We start from the raw sequence: 20,491 nt of genomic DNA on the forward strand, positions 1-20,491 counted from the left end.
TTGTTCCATCGCTCTTTGCCATATCGCCGGAGCTGATGCTACTCCGAATACCAGTCGATTATACTGGTAAAGACCTTTGTGAGTGTTTATCGTGAGATACTTCCTAGAGGATTCTTCAACCTCCATCTGCAAATATGCTTGTGCTAGGTCAATTTTTGTAAAACGCTTCCCTCCAGATAGTGAGGCGAAGATATCTTCTATCCTTGGAAGAGGATATTGTACTGTGTGAAGGACTGGGTTCACCGTCACCTTGAAGTCCCCACAGATGCGAACCTTCCTTGGCTCCTCAGACTTATTGTTTAACGTTTTCTTCATGACAGGAACGATGGGTGTCGCCCACTCGCTCCAGTCTACCTTAGATAACACGCCTGCATTCTCCAGATTCTCCAGCTCTGCCTCGACGGCTGGGCGAATTGCATATGGTACCGGTCTTGCTTTGAAAAACTTGGGAATTGCATTCTCTTCTATTTTTATTGAGGCGGTTATGCCTTTACGAGTTCCCAGTTCTTGTTGAAATACCTCTTTGGCGTTAGCTAAGATTGTTGACAATCGTCCAGGAGTGACGCCGTCATCCTTTTTACCAGCCACCGTCAGTGCCTGAATGGAGTGCCAGTCTAAACTTATCTTTCTGATCCATTCACATCCCAATAACGGTGGTCCACCATCTTGCAGTATGTACAGAATCAATTTCTGTATTTCCTTGCCGTTGTATTCGACAGGCACCCTTATTTTTCCTCTGGGGTATACTTTTTGCCCCGTATATGTCTTCAAGACAATGGATGTCTCTTTCAAGGGTATGTGTGAGAATAGCCGCTCGTAGTCTCGTCGATTCATGACGGTTAGGGCTGATCCTGTATCCAATTCCATTTTGACTTGGGACCCTGCTATCGTGAGGGTGACCCAAATGGTTCGGTGATCCTCTTTTGCGATTACGTTGTGAAGTTTGAGACAGCTTAGTATCTTGTTCCCAGATTCACTATAGCTCATCTGGTCTTCGGATCTACTGTCCGTTATCTTTTGTACTTTCCTGTACGGTACCTTAGTAGCTTTTTTGTTGTCGTTGGTCTTCTTCCCAGACCTGCAAACTCGTGCAATGTGTCCCATCTTTCTGCATTGCCTGCATATTTTGTCCTTGGACCAGCAGTCCTTCTGGTCATGGGTTGTTCTGCCGCAGCGATAACATTTTGCAAACCCCCGTGTCATTTCATGGGTGCCGTATTCCTGTGGCTTTTGCTGTATTTCCGCAGCTCCCCTTGCTGCTGCTTCGTACAATACTGCCACGCTGAAAGCCTTATCTAGCGTCAGCTCTTTCTCTGAGAGTAACCTCTTCTGGGTTCCTACACTCAGGAGTCCACAGACAAATTTGTCCCGTAAGGTATCTGCCAGTTCTGCTCCGAACTGGCAGTGCTTTGATAGCTTGCTTAGTTCCGTAAGGTAATCAGCATTGCTCTCATCTTTATGCTGATTTCTCCTGTGGAATTTAAATCTTTCTGCTATCAGCAGCGGTGTAGGATTTAGGTGTTCCTGTAGGATAGCAACAATTTCATTAAAACTCTTCGCCTTCGGTTTGGCTGGAGTAATCAGGTCCCGCAATAGGCCATACGTTCTTGTGCCCATTAAGTTTAGCAGTACCGATGCCTTTTTCTCATCGGCTACTTCGTTTGCCTCGCAATATACCTCGACTCTTTCCACATACGTGGTCCAGTCTTCTATTGCATTATCGAAGGCAGTGATATTGCCAGTCTTCGGCATCTTGGAAATCTAAGATGGCGCCTCCCGCGCTTTGCCTTCTTCCCCGATTTAACAAAATGGCGCCTCCCGCGCTTTGCCTTCTTCCCCGCTGGATTAAGATGGTGCCTCCCGCGCTTTCTGTCTTCTCCACTGTTGCTAGCGCTGTTGCTGGCGTTTTATGCCTTGATGGCGACACCCTATGGTCTTTGCGCACTTTCCCCCGCGCTGCTGCTAACGCCGCTCTCCGCGGTTCCCGTGGCAAACTGCAGCTCCTCGCAGCTTTCTGCGCGTTTAATTTTTATTATTTCCCCGTCGTCGGAACAACCCTGCGGGACACTTGCCTCCCTCTTCTCGGGTCTGTACGCTGACCGGCTTCGTAGCTCCGGCCGCAACCTGTGTGCTCCACCCTCTCTCTCTCTCCTCTTCCCGACAAAGCTGCTCGGCCCCGTTGCAAAGCCACCCGCTCGAGCTCTAGACCGCCGCAGCCCAGGAAGGATCAGTGTACTACCTGCCACCAGCCCGATTATCTGAAGCACCACCGACAGGATAACCAAGCCCCGCTCTCGACAGCCTCTCCTGCAAATCTTCAACTCCGCTGACTCAGAGGCGGATGCCCACGGTCGACGCCCATTTCTTCTGTTTCTTTCTTCCTTCTGGCCTCGACCTCTGATAACTTCGCTTCAGGGATGGATCCCCATGAGGTGGTACAGACTGTAGGTAAGTTCGTATCTGCTCGTCGCCAGTATTATGTCCGTGTATAATTGAGACACGGACTGCAGGAGTTGGTTATAACAGGTCTTTACTGAATGGAGACAACCTGGAACTACTGTGCAAATGTTACTACACAGGCTTATTTACAGGGGTGGTCACTACTGGTACTGCAGTATACAGGGGCTGCAGAATATAGTTCCTTCTGCAAAGTACATACACTACACACCTAACTATTCAACTATGCAGCCCTCACACCCCCTATCACTGTGATGCAATTACAACTTACAACACACAGGGAGGGCCCTTGGTCTTGCCACCTCAATCCATCTTTGTCTCCTTCTAAGCATTTATGCTATGGATTCTCTACACTCACTCCTTCATTCTCACTCAAACTCCACTTGTCTCCCTCATTGCAGGAAAAGAGAGCTCACAATAAGAGAGAAAGAGCGAGGACAGGAGAAGGGCCACCTTCAGTAGCCCACCTCACCTCCTAGGAGGATGCGGTCCTGGAGATCGTGGGAGTGGAGGACGATGTGCAAGTGGGGGACGAACAGACGGGTGCATCACAGCAAGCTGGTGACAGAATAGTTTTCCATCTCTCTTATTGACATTGCATGAGTCACTGGTAATGATTCTGAAGCTCTAACAGATGGACTTATGATCATCTGCAATATGCAATGTGCATGTAACCTTGGCATCACACCTCTGACTCTTTCCTTTACTCCCCCACAGGACCATCGCAAGCACCCATCCCCACTAGCCAGGAGGAAGAGCCTGAGCATCCAGACTCCTTAGAGGAAGCTGCAACATCTGAGGGTGCAGCGTCAGCAGAATTCAGCACACCCAGCACCAGCGCAGACACTCACACCTCGGTGGGACCATCACAAGAGAGAGTAGTGTTGTCACCTGGTATATCATAGCTCACAAGTGAGCATCAGCAGATTGTGGAGACAGGGACAGCAGTGGAGAGTCCTAGTCGGAGGGTGCAGGACTCTGCCAGCTCGGCTCAGCTGCATGTCAACCCTCTGCCTCTGGGTCCATCCATAAGATCAGCGGTGCTGGAACTCCAGGAACAGATGCAGGAGTCTCTGGCAGGTTTTGTCTCCACGGTCGCTGCGAGTGTGGAGCGAATGGAGGAGTCCATTGCGAACATGAGCAGAGCCTTTGTAGAGCCATTGGCGCATGAACGCATCACCATGGAAAGGATGGCAACCTCCATGGGGGTGATAAGTCGCCAGAGTGCAGAAAACATGGTGAGTGTCCTGGATGAGTGCAGCTCCAACAACACTCAAGAAGCTCGACACCATTCAGGATAAAGCAGCCTGCGTGATTTGCGCTCCATCCACCACCTTCAACATTCACTCCCTCCACCACCGGCGCACTGTGGCTGCAGTGTGTATACCATCTATAAGATGCACTGCAGCAACTCGCCAAAGCTCCTTCAAAAGCACCTTCCAAATCCGCGACCTCTACCACTTAGAAGGACAAGGGCAGCAGACGCATGGGAACATCACCACCTACAAGTTCCCCTCCAAGCCACACACCATCCTGACTTGGACCTGTATCGCCGTTCCTTCACTGTCGCTGGGCCAAAATCCTGGAACTCCCTTCCTAACAGCATTGTGGGTGTACCTACACCATATGGACTGCAGCGGTTCAAGAAGGCGGCTCACCACCATCTTCTCAAGGGCAATTAGGGATGGGCACTAAATGCAGGCCTAGCCAGCGACGCCCACATCCCATTAATTAATTAAAAACATTTTTTTTTTAATGGAATGACATCTCTGGAGGAGCGATGGTCATCTATTGAACAGAGAAACCAGACCATGGAAGTCCTTCTGAGTAGGACTGCCAGTGCAGGTACGAGCCCCCATGGCCCCCCTGATGTGCAGCAAGGTGCTCTCAAGCCATTTGCAAGCGCTGAGGGGGACCTGACCCATGAGAGGGAAGTTGGTGGCAGACATTAAGGAAGTGGGGGCTCCTCTCCAAGCACTCACACTTCCATGCCACTGCAGAGCCCTCAGTCAGAGCCCCACCAGAGTCCACACCCATCTGAGATCTGCGTCTCAACCCCTGAACAGCCGCAGGAGCAACAGACTGTTGACGAGCCCTCACAGGTTCGCAACCCCAGAGGACGCCCGCCAAAGGTGTCAAGACAGGAGCAGCAAGAACGTGAGCAAGGGGCCTCCACATCTGCTGAAGCCACAGGGGAAGCACCACATAGGAGCATGTGTAAGTGAAAGATACTGCACAAATAGTCACAAGGATAGTCGCTTGGGTGAAATTTGATGTTTTATGTTAAAAAGCCATCAGACGATTAATGTAAATAAAAAATCTGATGGCTACTGCTGTAGTTGTGGCGTGTGTCATTTTGCGAATTGGACTTCCACATTGAGGGCTTAGGATTACTTGGTATATGCCTCAGTTGAGGAAGCGCTCAGTGAAGGTGGTGAGAGGGGTTTCCCAGGAGGTCACACTGGAGATGGGTGTCAGGTTCCAAACTTCCACAGCTGTGGTTATGCCTTCTAAAAGTTCCCCCAGACCTGAGACAACAAAGTCCTGCCACCTGCAAATGATGGCTGATCAAATATCCTATTTAATGGTGGAGCTGCAGCTAATAGTCAGCAATCCAATTGTGCTCCCGCCAGGTTTCACCGTCGTGTTTCAGAACAGGCGTGCTTCACGTCGGAAAAGGGTTAAAATCACCAAGGCCTATCAAAATGGCATTATAGAGGCAATTTAGTGCTTGTTAAGGGCCTTAACGGTCTATCCCGCCTCTTGGAGACGGGACCAGTAGACACGATTTAATGAAAATTGTTTGGAGGCGGGATGGAGGCGGGGTTGGGCCCACCCACCAGTTTTTGCAATTTTCACCCCCCCCCACACACCTCCAATCCTGCCTCAACGGCCCGATGAAAATTGAGCCCTAGGAATTCCTTCTCCACAGTATTGTTACTAATTTGGTTAGTCCAATCTATATGTAGATTAAAGTCACCCATGATAATTGCTGTGCCCTTATTGCACACGTCTCTAATTTCCCGTTTAATACCATCCCCAACCTCAACATTACTGTTTTGGCGTCTGTATACAACTCCTTGGTATTTCTCAGCTCTGCCCATACAGATTCCACATCATCAGAGCTAATATCCTTCCTTACTATTGTGTTAATCTCCTCTTTAACCAGCAATGCTACGCCACCTCCTTTTCCTTTTTTCCTGTCCTTCCTGAATATTGAATACCCCTGGATGTTGAATTCCCAGTCTTGGTCACGCTGGAGCCATGTCTCCCTAATCCCAATTATATCATATCCGTTTACCTCTATTTGCGCAGCTAATTCATCCACCTTATTACAAATGCTCCTCGCAATAAGACAGAAAGCCTTCAGGCTTGATTTTTTAACACTCTTAGTCCTTTTAGAATTATTATTTACTGTGGCCCTGTATGATTTACACCCTTGATTTCTCTGCCTTCCACTTTTCCTACCTCCTTCCTGTCTTTTGTTTCTATCCTTGCTTCACTTTCCTCTGTCTCCCTGCACAGGTTCCCAACCCCCTGCCATTTTAGTTTAAACCCTCCCCAACAGCACTAGCAAACACTCCCCCTAGGACATCGGTTCCGGTTCCGCCCAGGTGCAAACCGTCCAGTTTGCACTGGTCCCACCTCCCCCAGAACCGCAGGATCAGCTGCAGACATTAGCGGCATCTCCCAGTCGGCCGCCCACAGATGCATCATGCAGGTCACCGATGCCCCCTTTGACAAGTCCGCCAATTACATCCACTTTTCCACTGATGAAGCCAGTGTTACCAAGCGGGCGCTTGGCTTTGTCAATCTGGCTGGCTTCCCACGGGTGCAGGGCGCCATCGACTGCACACATATGGCCATCAGGGGACCCCATCAGAACCCAGCAGCATTTGTCAACCGCAAAGGCTTCTACTCCCTTAACGTCCAGCTGGCCTACAACCATAGGAAGAGCATCATGCATGTGTGCGTGAGATTCCCTGGCAGCTGCCATGACTCTTACATCCTGCACCAGTCAACTGTCCTTCAGCTGTTCGCACTGCCAAACGAACTTCCCGGCTGGTTCTTTGGAGACAAGGGCAATCCCCTGAAGACGTGGCTAATGACATCATTGAGGAGGCCATCAAACGAGTCTGAGGAGCATTACAATCAAAGCCACATTTCCACCAGAAGCATCATAGAGCAAACAATAGGGTTGCTCAAAATGCACTTCAGATGCCTGGACAGATCTGGTGGAGCCGTTCAGTACGCACCAGCCAGGGACACGAGAATCGTTGTTGTCTGCTGCACCCTGCACAACATCGCACTGCAGCGAGGATTAGCGCTGCATGAGGAAGAAGGTGCAGAGCGCACAGCCTCTTCAGAGGAGGAGGAGGAGCAGAATACGGTTCAACATGAGGAAGACCTGGAGGAGGCGGCTGACCCAGTGCGACCAGCACATTGCTGCCCGTGATGCCAAGGATGGCCTAATTAATGCCAGATTCACGTAACTTTATGCAACACAGACATGTGGCTGCCACATGCGCATGAAGGTTGGCATGACCCCACTGCAACACCATAGAGCATCTCTACAATGAACTGTTCAATCCTGGCACTGTCACCACCATTGCTGGACAATAAAGGCACCCTTACCCTTGTCTGTGCCACTTCAATTTGTGACCACACATATGGCAACAAAATCAAACATTCAGAAAACGTTACTTTTATTACAACAAAATAAAAGAACAGAATCTTAACACTCATTTATAGCAATTCACCCAAGTGACTACCCTTGTGACTATTTCTGCGGGAGCTTTCTTTTACACGTGCTTCTACGTGATGCTACCACTGTGGCTTCACCAGATATAGATGCAAGCTGCTCACTTCCATGCTGTGCCGGCTTAGACGCCTTTGGTGGTCATCCTCTGGGTTTTGGAGCCTTTGAGGGCCCCACCAAAGTCTGCTCCTCCTGCACCAGGTTGATCTAATGAGCCCCTCTCTCCATCCCCCACTTCAGGCTGGTCAACTACTCCTGCGATGTCCAGAGCTGCCTCCTCAGCAGTGGTGAGCTGAGCGAGCGATGGTGCTCCTACTCCTGTTCTCTCCCTCTCCCTCTTATTGTGGGCTCTCTTTTCCTGCAATGAGGGAAAGAAGTGCAGTTTTAATGAGAGTGATGGAATGAGTATAAAGAATGGATAGGATAGATGTTTAGAGGGAGACTATGATGGAGTGAGGTGCCAATACCAAGTTGCCTCCTTGTGAGTTGTTAGTTGTTGTCATTGCATAATGTTGAGGGTGAGTGTGAGGGGTGCATATTAAGATGGGGATATGATTCTGTACATAGGGAGAGGGGGTTCTGTAGGGATTTCACAATAATTTCGCGATTTTCTACAGTTCCGAAGATTGATTTTTTTTGATTAAAGAATACCTGGGTAATGTGCCTTTAAAAATCCAGGGATCAAAATGGCCACCAGACCGCGTGGCAGAAGACAAGAACTTGAAAAGGCAGCCTACTGTGTCTGTGAAAAAGGTTCAATGGAGCAGTCAAACAGCCAATCAAGGCAGTTCAGGGAGTTCCCCTCACTGCAGTAGGCAATCGATGTGTTTACAGAAACTGCTACAATGTTTACCCAAAGGATTAACCACTTGAGACTGCAGTTTCAGTCTGTTTACTCAAGCAATCAAGGAAATAGACATGCTTTTTTTCAAACCATGGCAGCTTTATTCAAAGCCCATCACAGACAACGAGGACACATTTGAACTGCAGCTTTATTCATAGCCTGTGGTGTATGTGCCTTTAAGAGCAATTATGGTGTATGTGCCTTTAAGAGCCCCAGGTGTGCGTAATGCCGGTAATTGCCACTTGGGCTATATAAGCCTGTGTATTGTGTATATCCTTTAGAACCCCCCCCCCAGACTTGCTTAGTAAATACCTATGAACCAACTCCTGTCTTCAGTGTCCTTATCTACACACGGACACTACAGTGGCGACGAAGTGGAAACGGACTTACCTGCAATTCGGCAGCACCTCAAGGACATCGATTCCTCCAGCGTCCAGAAGACTCAAGGAAGTAAGAGAAACTGTGGTTTCACCAGCTGGCCAAGCTGGTGACAGATACTGCGCTAATCCTTCCTGGGCGTCAGGCTGGAGCTCCAGCGGCGGGCTCTACAGCTGAGACAGGCAGCGAAATCGGAGGCAAGCAATAACGGACTGGGAGGGTGCACTCGAGAGACGGCCGGCGCGGCAAGCAGGTCAGCATTTAGACCTCCGTCGGGAACGAGTCTCCAACAGTGAATAAACGGAAACCACAGTAAAACAGCGTTGTTATCGGTAGCAGCAGCGGGAAAGCGCGGGAAGCGCCATATCGCTGCTACAGAGAGAAAAAAAAAAGCGCGGGAAGCGCCATATCTTTTCTGAAATGCCTAAATCTGGTAATATTGAGGCTTTTGATGGCGAAATAGAAGATTGGACCACATACGTGGAAAGAGTAGAGGTTTATTGCACTGCAAATGGAATAACAGATGAAAAAAAAGCTTCAGTACTTCTGAACTTAATGGGCGCGAAGACATACGGGCTGTTACGAAAATTAATCACTCCAGCCAAACCAAAGGACAAGACTTTTAAAGAAATTGTTGATACCCTGCAGGAGCATTTAAACCCAACACCGCTGCTGATAGCGGAACGATTCAAGTTCTTCAAGAGAAATCAACACAAGAATGAAAGTAACGCTGATTACCTAACCGAATTAAGAAAGCTATCAAAGTACTGCCAATTCGGAGCAGGACTATCGGATTATCTTCGAGACAAATTTGTTTGCGGTCTCTTAAGTGAAGGAACACAAAAAAGACTGCTTTCTGAAAAAGATTTAACATTGGACAAAGCTTTCAGTATGGCTGTATCATACGAAGCAGCAGCAAAAGGAGCTGCAGAGATACAACAAGAGACACAGGACTTCGGCACCCATAAAATGACACAGGAGTTCGGAAGATGTTATCGCTGCGGCAGATCCACCCATAACCAGAGGGACTGCTGGTTCAAGGGCAAAGCATGCAGGCAATGTGGTAAGATTGGACACATTGCACGGGTATGCCAATCTGGACAAAATAAATCCACTGACAGAAAACAAAAAATCAATAAAGAAAAGTACAGGAAGGTACAAATGATGACGGTCAATAGCTCCGAAGACCAGAATAGCGATAGCGACTCCGGAAACAAGAGACTAAGCTGTCTCAAATTACATAATGTACTTGCCAAAGAGGATTACCAAACCATTTGGGTTACCCTCACAATAGCAGGGTCCCCAGTTAAAATGGAGCTAGATACAGGATCAGCTCTAACCGTAATAAATCGACGAGATTACGAGAGGCTATTTTCGCATATACCTCTAAAAGACACATCCATTATCTTAAAAACATATACGGGGCAGAAAGTCTACCCCAAAGAAAAAATAAGGGTGCCTGTGGTATACAATGGCAAAGAAATACAAAAGTTGTATTTATACATTCTACAAGATGGTGGTCCACCGTTGTTGGGACGTGAATGGATAAGGAAGATATGTTTAGACTGGCACTCCATTCAGGCACTGATGGTGACCAGTAAGGAAAAAAACAATGATGACATCATACCTGAACGATTAAAAGACATCTTGGCCAATGCCAAAGAAGTGTTTCAAGAGAAACTAGGAACCTTGAAAGGCATCACCGCCTCAATACAAGTGGAAGATACAGCAATTCCAAAATTTTTTAAGGCAAGACCGGTGCCATACGCAATACGTCCGGCAGTCGAGGCAGAGCTGAAGAATTTGGAAAAGGCAGGCGTATTATCCAAAATAGATTGGAGCGAATGGGCAACACCCATCGTTCCAGTCATGAAAAAAACATTGAAAGATAACTCTGAGGAACAGAAAAAAATTCGCATCTGTGGGGACTAAAGGTGACTGTAAACCCGGTCCTTCACATGGTACAGTATCCTCTTCTGAGGATAGAAGATATTTTCGCCTCACTATCCGGAGGGAGACGTTTCACAAAAATTGACTTGGCACAGGCATATCTACAGATGGAGGTTGAGGAGACCTCTAAAAGGTATCTCACAATAAACACACACAAAGGCCTGTACCAGTACAATCGACTGGTTTTTGGAATAGCATCAGCTCCAGCTATCTGGCAAAGAGCTATGGAGCAAGTCCTGCAAGGGATTCCGGGGACTCAATGCTACCTAGACAACATCCTTATAACAGGAGAAAACGACAACGAGCACCTTGCCAATTTGGAGCAGGTGCTCACTAGGCTGAAAGAACGGGGCCTACGAGCAAATCGCCCCAAGTGCGAATTTTTCCAAAATCAGATATCATATTGTGGCCACATAATTAATAAGGAAGGGTTGCATAAGTCACCTGAAAAAATTGAAGCAGTTATAAAAGCCCCAGCACCTGAAAATGTTTCACAATTAAGGTCATTCCTGGGATCAATAAATTACTATCATAAATTTTTACCGAACTTATCAACTATTCTACACCCTCTTAATGATCTTCTACAGACAGGAGTGATTTGGAAATGGAACGAAGACTGTAAACGTGCCTTCCATAAATGTAAAGACTTAATCACATCCGAGAAAATTTTGGCTCATTACAACCCATCACTACCAATCAGACTGGCGTGCGATGCATCCCCTTACGGCATAGGAGTAGTATTGTCCCATAGATTCCCTGATGGCTCGGAACAGCCGATAGCTTTTGCATCACGCTCATTGAACTCAGCTGAGCGTAACTATGCCCAGACAGACAGGGAAGCACTCAGCCTGGTATGGGGAGTGAAGAAATTCAACCATTACCTACACAGACAAAAATTTACCTTGCTGACTGACCATCAACCCCTCATCTCCATATTCAACCCTAAAAAAGGTGTCCCCATTATGACGGCACAAAGACTACAGAGGTGGTCCCTTTTTCTAGGGGCACACCAATACAACATTGAATACAAAGGGTCAAAACAGCATGGGAATGCTGACGGTTTATCACGCCTACCGTTGCCAACGATAGAAGAGGCACCTACAGTAGACCCAGTAGAGATATTCCACTCTACCATAGTGGAATGTCTACCGGTGACAAATTCTGCCATTGAAAGGGAGACAAGAAATGACCCGACTCTCTCACGGGTCTACGATTTAACAGTGAAGGGATGGCCAGCACATGGCGAACCACTGTTGCCAGCATTCTCGCAAAGAAGAGAACAGCTGTCAGTGTGCCGAGGAACCTTGATGTGTGGATCCAGAGTGGTGATTCCACCCAAACTCCAGGATAAAGTGCTAAAGGAGCTTCACGAGGGGCATCTGGGTGGAGTGAAAATGAAGAACCTAGCTAGGGCGTTTGTATGGTGGCCAGGTATCGATGGAGACATCGAAGACATGACCAAGAGCTGCCTAGGATGCCAGAAGGTCCAAAATGCCCCGCCACAGGCCCCTCTACATCCATGGGAGTGGCCCTCATCTCCCTGGCAAAGGGTGCACATCGACTTTGCTGGTCCATTTATGGACTCAATGTTCTTAATCGCAGTTGATGCACACTCCAAGTGGCCGGAGGTAATAAAGATGTCCTCCACCACCACGGAAAAAACCATCACAGTATTAAGGACCATATTTGCCAGGAATGGGCTGCCGGAGCAGATATGTTCTGATAATGGACCGCAATTTGTGTCCGAAGAACTCAGAAAGTTCTTAAAGAACAATGGGGTAAAGCACTACACGTCCGCCCCATACCATCCCACCACCAATGGATTGGCTGAAAGGTTTGTCCAGACCTTCAAGAAGGCCATCAAGGCCATGGGTAATGAAGACATAAAACTTCAGCACAAGGTGGATAACTTCTTATTTGCATATAGGAATGCAACGCATATGGTTACTAACCAAACTCCTGCCATGATGTTCTACAATAGAAACCTAAGATGCCGGCTGGATTTGGTCAAGCCCAACATCCGAAGGGACGTGGAGAACCGGCAGTTTCAGGGCATGAATGAAAGGCCAACTAGGGCCTTCCAGATAGGCCAACCGGTTTTGGCCCGGGACTACCGTACCGAGAAATGGCAGCCTGGAACTATCTGCACACGATTAGGACCACTGATGTATACCGTGGACATCGGAGACAGCATAATAAGGCGCCATGCTGACCAAATCATCAAGTCATCCGAAAAGGGACAACCTACACCACCACTCTATACATCTAACGATGAAGTAGAGATACCCATATCTACCTCCGATCCGGTGATACTGGAGCCCAATGAACCTGACACTGGCCTTCAAGCCGAATCAGCCTTGCCAGAAGAACCTACTACACCACCAGAAACTACTACACCCCCGAGGCGTTATCCGGACCGAGTCAGGAAGCCTCCTGAGAGACTAACTTATAATTAATTAATACAGCAATGTATATTATTTTGCATATAACATGTAATTAATAATTACTTAAAATATGATGTACTAGTTAGCTAGAAGGGGAGGAATTGTGGTGTATGTGCCTTTAAGAGCAATTATGGTGTATGTGCCTTTAAGAGCCCCAGGTGTGCGTAATGCCGGTAATTGCCACTTGGGCTATATAAGCCTGTGTATTGTGTATATCCTTTAGAAACCCCCCCCAGACTTGCTTAGTAAATACCTATGAACCAACTCCTGTCTTCAGTGTCTTTATCTACACACGGACACTGCATAGCCCATCACAGACAATGAGGACACATTTAAACTGAAAAAACCCCAGTTTAAACGAATGGGTGATTCATGCAAACCCATTACAGACAATGGGGACAGTTTGGATCCCTTTTGTTTAGCCCAGATACATCCGGATTTGGGCGGGCCCCAAATGGGGTATAAAAGATAGCTTCTCAGAAGCCTCTCTCTCTCTGTGGCCTCGCCTCTGTGCCCTCTACAGCGCGGGAGCCTGCCTAAAGGAGTGGAACACCAGCAGTTTACTTTTAAAATACTGGGGTGTTTTTACTTCGGGGCAGTGAAGATCAAAGATCGCAGGGCATGGAGCAGGTGGTTTTCATTGGTGAGCATATATTTTTCTGGCCCATTACAAGGCAACTTAGAATAGGTATAGGGGTGGGAACTAAGTGGGAATTTTGTTAGAACTGTGATTTTCGTCGATTTTCCCTCGTTGTGTCTGTTTTCTCCCCCCCTATCTAAGTAACAGTGTTGCACTAGCAGATAAGTGCTGTAGTGAACGCTAAGAGTTCTATATTGAAAGTGCTATTAAAAGGGTGTTGCACTAAGCAGAAAGGTGCTTCAGTGGACACTAAGTAGCTGTATTAAAGTGCTGTTTTTTAGTAAAAGTCACTGAGCAAAGGTGCTGTAGTGAGCAAGGTGTTTCTATATTGAAGGTGCTATTAAAAGGGTGTTGCACTAAGCAGAGAAGTGCTTCAGTGGACACTAAGGGTTCTGTATTAAAGTGCTGTTTTTAAGTAAAAGCCACTAAGCAAAGGTGCTGTCGTGAGCAAGGTGTTTCTATATTAAAAGTGCTATTAAAAAGGGTGTTGCACTAAGCAGAGAAGTGCTTCAGTGGACACTAAGGGTTCTGTATTAAAGTGCTGTTTTTAAGTAAAAGCCACTGAGCAAAGGTGCTGTAGTGAGCAAGGTGTTTCTATATTGAAAGTGCTATTAAAAGGATGTTGCACTAAGCAGAGAGGTGCTTCAGTGGACACTAAGTAGCTGTATTTAAAAGTGCTGTATTTAAATAAAGGAGTGTTGCACTGAGCAAAGAGTGCTCTAGTGGACACTAAGTGTACTGCATTAAGCAAAAGTGCTGTACCAGGCACAGGTGTGCTGTATCGATTATTTTAAATTGTTTCTTTATTTTGTTTCAATAAATGTTGGTCTGTTTTGCACCCAAACCACGAGTCACATTTTTCTGTCTACATCGCTACCGAATAAGTCCGGCAGTCAGAACCAGGAATAGGGGAGTGCTTTGAAACTGCACAGGGGTCCCTGGAGCAGCTCAGAGGCTTCTGACTGGCCAGAGACAATAATCCCAACCCTGCTAGCGCGTGTGTGTGCTAATTCCTACAGATGGGTGACGGTGCAAGGGATGTTGGGGTGAGTTAGGTTGTGCAGGAGTAGGGTTGGCAATGCAGAGTGATGGGATGTGATGACAGGCACAGCAGAATTAAGGTAAGTTTGCTTTTATACTCACTTTTCCTGAACACAGGAGATCATTGCACCTCTTCCTACATTGCACCCAGGTACGAGCAACAACAGACCTTGCATTCACCTCCTCAGCCATTTGCAGCCAGGCTGCCTTGGCCTGGTGAGGAAGTCTCCTCCTTCCATTCCCAGGGAATAGATCCTCCCTGCGTCCTCTGACTTCTTCCACAAGAACATGGAGGGAGTCATCGTTGAAGTGTGGCACAGCCCTCTGTCTCCCTGCAGTCAACTTGCAATCAAGCAGCACTTATGAGTGTGGAAGCAAATGTGGACATGGCCCCTTAAATTTGCAATCAAGCAGCAAACGCGTCATCAGAGGAGCTCAACTGACCCGCACCTAGTGATTGGCCCGCGTAACGCGCAAGGAGGGCTTAACAAGCCCAATCAACGGAAAATTGTTTGCGCAGAGCGGCTGCAGCCGGGAGCAGGACTGGAACCTGCCAACTACCTCTCCCGCCGCGAACCCGCCTCAGCTGGCAAAATCCAGCCCCATGTGTTTATCTCGGTATCCCTTAAATGTATCTATGCGATTCGCCTCAACTATTCCTTGTGGTAGAAAGTTCCACATTCTAACCACGCTCTGGGTAAAGAGGTTGCTCCTGAATTCCCTATTGGATTTATTTGTGACTATCTTATATTTATTGTCCCTAGTTTTGGTCTCCCCCACAAGTGGAAACATCTTCTCTACGGCTACCCTGTTCAATCTTTCCTGATAGGATTTTATAATAAGAACACCAGAACTGTGCATGGCGCTTCAAGTGTGGTCGAACCAAGGTTTTATACAAATTTAACATAACTTCTCTGCTTTTCAATTCTATCCCTCTAGGAATGAACCCCAGTGTTTTGTTTGCTTTTTTTATGACTTTATTAACCTGCACCCCTACTTTTCATGATTTGTATATCTGTACCCATAGATCTCTTTGCTCCTCTCCCCCATTTAGACTAGGCTGTGATTTTCCCTACCTCGGCGGGTCCGTGGCGGGCGACGTCGGCAGCGGGTCACAGCCTCGCTGCTGGCTCCATCCTGGCCTTCCACATGACTTTCCGATGATTGGGCTTGTTAAGCCCGCCCAGCGAGTTTCCCAGCCAATTGAAGGAAGCGAGTCTGATGATGTCATTTGAGGATGTGTTATCAGCCGGTTTCCTTAAATTTACTTTCACAGTGTTCTACAGCATTGAGGTGCTGCAAACACTGACAAGCACTGCACACAGTGCACGGCTGCACCCAGGCTCTCCCATGACTCCCTCCATATGCTTATGGAGGGAGTCACAGCATGCAGGGAGGTTCTCTTTCCTTCCAATGGGCAGAAGAAACTCGCTGGGCGGGCTTAACACAGCCTGGTTGCGCATTGCACAGGAGAGCACAAGCAGGGATGTGGTCAGGAGGACCAGGCTGCAGTGGTGCAAACCTTTCAATGATCCCAGTAGATCACAAAATGTTACTGAAAAGCCACACTCAACCTCATCCTGCTGTGCCTCTCATCACATCCCCATCACCCTGCCTTCCCTACCCTACTCCTGCACATCCTTACTCACACCAACTTACCTTGCACCTCCACCCATCCCTCTCTATCTACATTATCACTTCCCCATCTTACTAGCCACCCCTCACACTCACCCTAGTGCAATCATACCAACTAACAACACACAAGGGTAGCCACTTGGGTGTTTTATACAATGTTCATGTAAAGTTTCTGTTACTGTGCTGTCAAACATTGAAATCTTTATTTTCAACACTTTGCGTTCTTAGGCAGATTTGTGTGCACCTTTGGAAGTGGAAGTGTGAGTTGCAGTAAACGGTGAGAAATAACGGTACCCCTGCAATGGTCATGAGTGTGAAAGGAATGACTTGTGCATTGTAGGGTGCTTTATGGTGTTGGTGTGGGGTGGTGCCAACCTGGCGCATCATGTGGCAGCCAGGGTGTGCAGCGGCAAGTGAGCTCATCCCTGGTGTCCCGGGCAACAATGTGGTCGGGTGCTGGTGCCCTCTCTCCTGTGCATCATCAGGTGATTGTGGAGAAGGTTGGTGTGGTTTTTGGTGCTGCTGGTATGCCTGATTTATGTTGGTGTTGGAGCTGATCGTGGTCAGATTCTGACGACCAAGGTGAGAGAGTATAAAGTGAACCCATACTGATGGAATAGATGGCAGGTGAAGTAGAGAAAATCAGAAGCAATCTGTCAATGGTGGGAGAGGTAACGAGGTCAGACTGGATGGAGACTTGTGTAAAGATTGCAGCATTCTGAATCTGTAGTAGAAATGCAGTTTAGAGAAGCTAGTGGTTAAGGGAACATTTCTCAATCAGCTGGGCGCTTTGACTTGACATTTGAAGCTGTCAACTCATCAGCTGATTCAATGGCCACTGACCTCCCGCCTCAGCTTCACAGACAAAGTCTAGGCACAGTGGGAAACCGATGGGTGACCTGTCAAATCCAAAAAGCTGAGAAAAAAAACATTGTTAAGTGGCTGTAAACAAGCCACTAATGATTTGAATTCGAGGTCCCCCACAGCTGCCTGTCGGGTCTGCTCAGCGCTGGCAGACCCGACATCGGGAAATGCAGGTGTCCGCGTTTTGACAGTGGGTTCCTGACCCGCTGTCAATCATTTTAAATTTCACAGCTGACCCGCCACCAATCGGATCTGCTGAGTGTCGGCAAAATCGCGGCCTTACTTTCCGAGGAGTATATGGCCTCCTTATTCTTCCTACCAAATGCATCACCTCACACTTATCTATAATGAAATTAATTTGCCAATTTCTGGGGGTGTTGGTTGAGGGAGGAATATTGGTCAGGACACAGGAATCTTCTGCAGGGAGGAAGAAACAAAGCAGAGAGCAATTAATCTAGGATGGCTATTAATGGCCCACTCCAGAGTCACATTGGTAGAAATTTGATAGCACATCACCTGCCTCTCCCATGAGCTTAAAAAATGGAGGTTGGAGCTCAGGTGCTCTAAGGGGTAGCAGGAAATAAAAGATGCAATATAACCCATTACCAACTATGATGGGCACTAAATGCAGGCCTAGCCAGCAACGCCCACATCCCATCAATGAAAAAAAAAGGCTTCTGCCAAGGACTGCAGTGGGAAGGTTTTTTTGTTCAATCAATCAGGTTCCATCATGGCTGTGCAATGCTTTCCATCCGATCTTCCTTTCTGAGGTGATTATTTAGCACCCAAATGCAAAAGGAGGAAAATTCACTCCTAGAAGTAGAACAGGACTTTGATAACTGCTGCTCTGCTGTAACGAAAGAAAGAAAGAAGAAAGATTTGCATTTATATAGCACCTTTCACGGCCTCAGGAAGCCCTAAAGCACTTTACAGCCAATAAAGTACTTTTGAAGCGTAGTCACTGTTGTAATGTAGGAAACATGGCAGCCAATTTGCACACAGCAAGATCCCACAAATAGCAATGTGATAATGACCAGATAATCTGTTTTAGTGACGTTGGTTGAGGGGTAAATATTAGAGAACTCCCCTGCTCTTCTTCTAAATAATCTTTTATGTCCACCTGAAAGGGAAGATGGGGCCTTGGTTTAATTTCTCATCCAAAAGACAGCACCTTCAACAGTGCAGCACTCTCTCAGTACTGCACTGGAGTGCCAGCCTAGATTTTGTGCTCTGCAGTGGGGCTTGAACCCATGACCTTCAGACTCAAAGGCCAAACTACTACCACTTAAGGATCACCAAGTTGCTTTGTCCTGAATGTCATGCGATCTTTCTGTTTCTTTCCAGTAATCGTACTGTGCTGCATCTTCAAGTGCCGAATACCCAGGACAAAGAAGGAGATCGAAGCACGTTATGCCCAGCGTCAGGCCGCAAAGAAGTATGCCAACACCTTGGATAATGTCCCTCCTCTGAATGAGCTGACTGAGATGCCAGGAGGTGAGTGATGGGTTTCCTAATTATCCACAAGCTCTCTTAAAAACAAGTCTCTATGAAGAAACCCTCCTATGTCCCATGATATTGAGGTTTCATAAGGATAAGTCAATCAAATGATGTGTGGAGCATTATGGTTCTTTGAGTGCTGGGGCCTTGGAACTGCCATGCCCAAGGATACCAGTTGGTGAAGGGTGTCCAGTTGTAAAGTAAGTTTCGGTGTGGCACTCTGGAGTTTTTTTAATTAATTTTTTAGGCATAAGAAACAAAATATGGAGAAACTTTCCTCAACATATGAAATGTGGAGTCCATGATGGAATGGATTAAAATGGGTTTCAGTGGCACAGTTTGAGGAGGAATGGGCTTGATGAGCCAAATGGACTTGTTCCATTCTTTCCAATTTCAGGTCCTACTTGTGTGTTAGGAGACAGCAGCTTGAATACTGTGAGCCACTTAAGTATATAAGAAAGCCTGGAACGAGAAAAGGACATTCTACTCACTCCATCGGAGGCCTTAGTGTGTTCATTCTATCATGGCTTTCCTTCCCGTTCCTTCCTACTCCCTACTTTAGGGAGCACCAAGTTCCTTTCCAAAACTCCCTTGAAATAAAATCTAGCAGTGCTGTTAATAGCTCCATAACAGATTCCAATCCAGCTGCTTTTAAAGATATCACTTGAACACAAATGAACTCCCTAGCTGGTATAAAAACTTAAACTACAGGAAATACCCACAGGTCTATCAGCATCAGTACAAAGATCAGAAGTTGTGCAGTGCACAGTGTTTAGCTCCATGTGAAATTGCTCAGATAAAGTAACAGCCTGTGCCTGCATGCAGCAAGACCTAGCTGCGATCCCAGCGGTTATGCTGCCCCACCCCCTGCCAGTGGGGTCAGAAGGAAGGCACCTCATTAAAGAGGGCAAGTAGACACAAGCGACACTTCAGGCACATCTCTGATGCCACCTTCCCCCATGGGGAGCAATGAGTTAACTAACACTCCCTCGGCTTCATAAGAAGAGTAGGCCATACAGCCCCTTGAGCCTGTTCCACCATTCTATTAGATCATGGCTGATCTGTTGCTCATTCAGCTTCTCTCGATGCGGTTTCAGTGCTGTAGAATCTCACTGATGACTCATATATACAAACGTGGAGATTAGCCTGTCATATGGCTAAAAATTAAATCAGAAGATTTCATTAAACTGATTCGATTTCATTACTTCATAACCCGATTAGGGGTGACTGCCTGCATGTCATTCCCTTATTCTGATTTATGTACTTCGCAATTAGATCATGTCACATCAGTGTTTACCTTTTTCTTCTGTGCTGTTGTAGCTAATTGAAATGTTTCTGGTTGAGGTGCCCTGGGGTTGAGATTCCAGTTGAACCTCTGAGGTTTCAAGCAGTTCATTTGCGGTTATCTGATCTCAGCTGAATCAGTAGTTCGAGCAACTGGAATTGATGTCCTGGGCTAGGGATAAAGAGGTTTAAAATAATAACAGCCAGCGTTCCTGCTCCTGGTTACTTAGCTGCTGGAATGTGTGTGTGTTTGCACACGCGTGTGCTTCAGCACACATGTGACTGTGTTCACATGCATGTGCTTCTGCGCACATGAGTGTGCACACATGTGCACATGCATGTGTGTGTGTGCATCTCTGTGCAGGCATGTGTGCCCTCGCATGTATGCATGTGTATGCACACATATGTTCATGTGTGCATGTGCGCATGTGTGTGAGGGTCTGGAAAGGACACGATCTGGCCTGGTTACGATGCCCTCCACAGTTAAATAGTCATGTAGGTGAGGTAATGAAGGGCTAACAGTCCCTGTGGATCTGTACTTCAGCTTCAGAGGGTAAGAAGTAAAAAGGAGAGAAATATTGGAGAAAAATATATCACTAGAAACAAAAGCGTATTGTTTTGCTTTCCTTGTCCTGATCTGCTCTTTCTTTTCTCTCCCTCTCTCTCTCTTTTTTTCCTGAATCCTAGACTCCTCTGAC

The 20,491-nt window shown here is 47.1% G+C and overlaps 1 protein-coding gene across 1 annotated transcript in view; it reads left to right on the top strand.

The window, feature by feature from the left end:
• Positions 1 to 20,491, top strand: part of LOC147114688 (transmembrane inner ear expressed protein-like) — a 271,053-nt gene that overhangs the window by 194,185 nt on the left and 56,377 nt on the right. Inside the window, exon 3 of the mRNA XM_085992538.1 lies at positions 18,357 to 18,506. Within this exon, the coding sequence (XP_085848664.1) occupies positions 18,357 to 18,506 (150 nt within the window). The remainder of the gene's footprint in view (positions 1 to 18,356; positions 18,507 to 20,491) is intronic.

Source organism: Somniosus microcephalus, chromosome 7 (assembly GCF_052327205.1).
Source record: "Somniosus microcephalus isolate GS21.2 chromosome 7, FLI_Smic_1.0, whole genome shotgun sequence".
Lineage (NCBI taxonomy): Eukaryota > Metazoa > Chordata > Chondrichthyes > Squaliformes > Somniosidae > Somniosus > Somniosus microcephalus.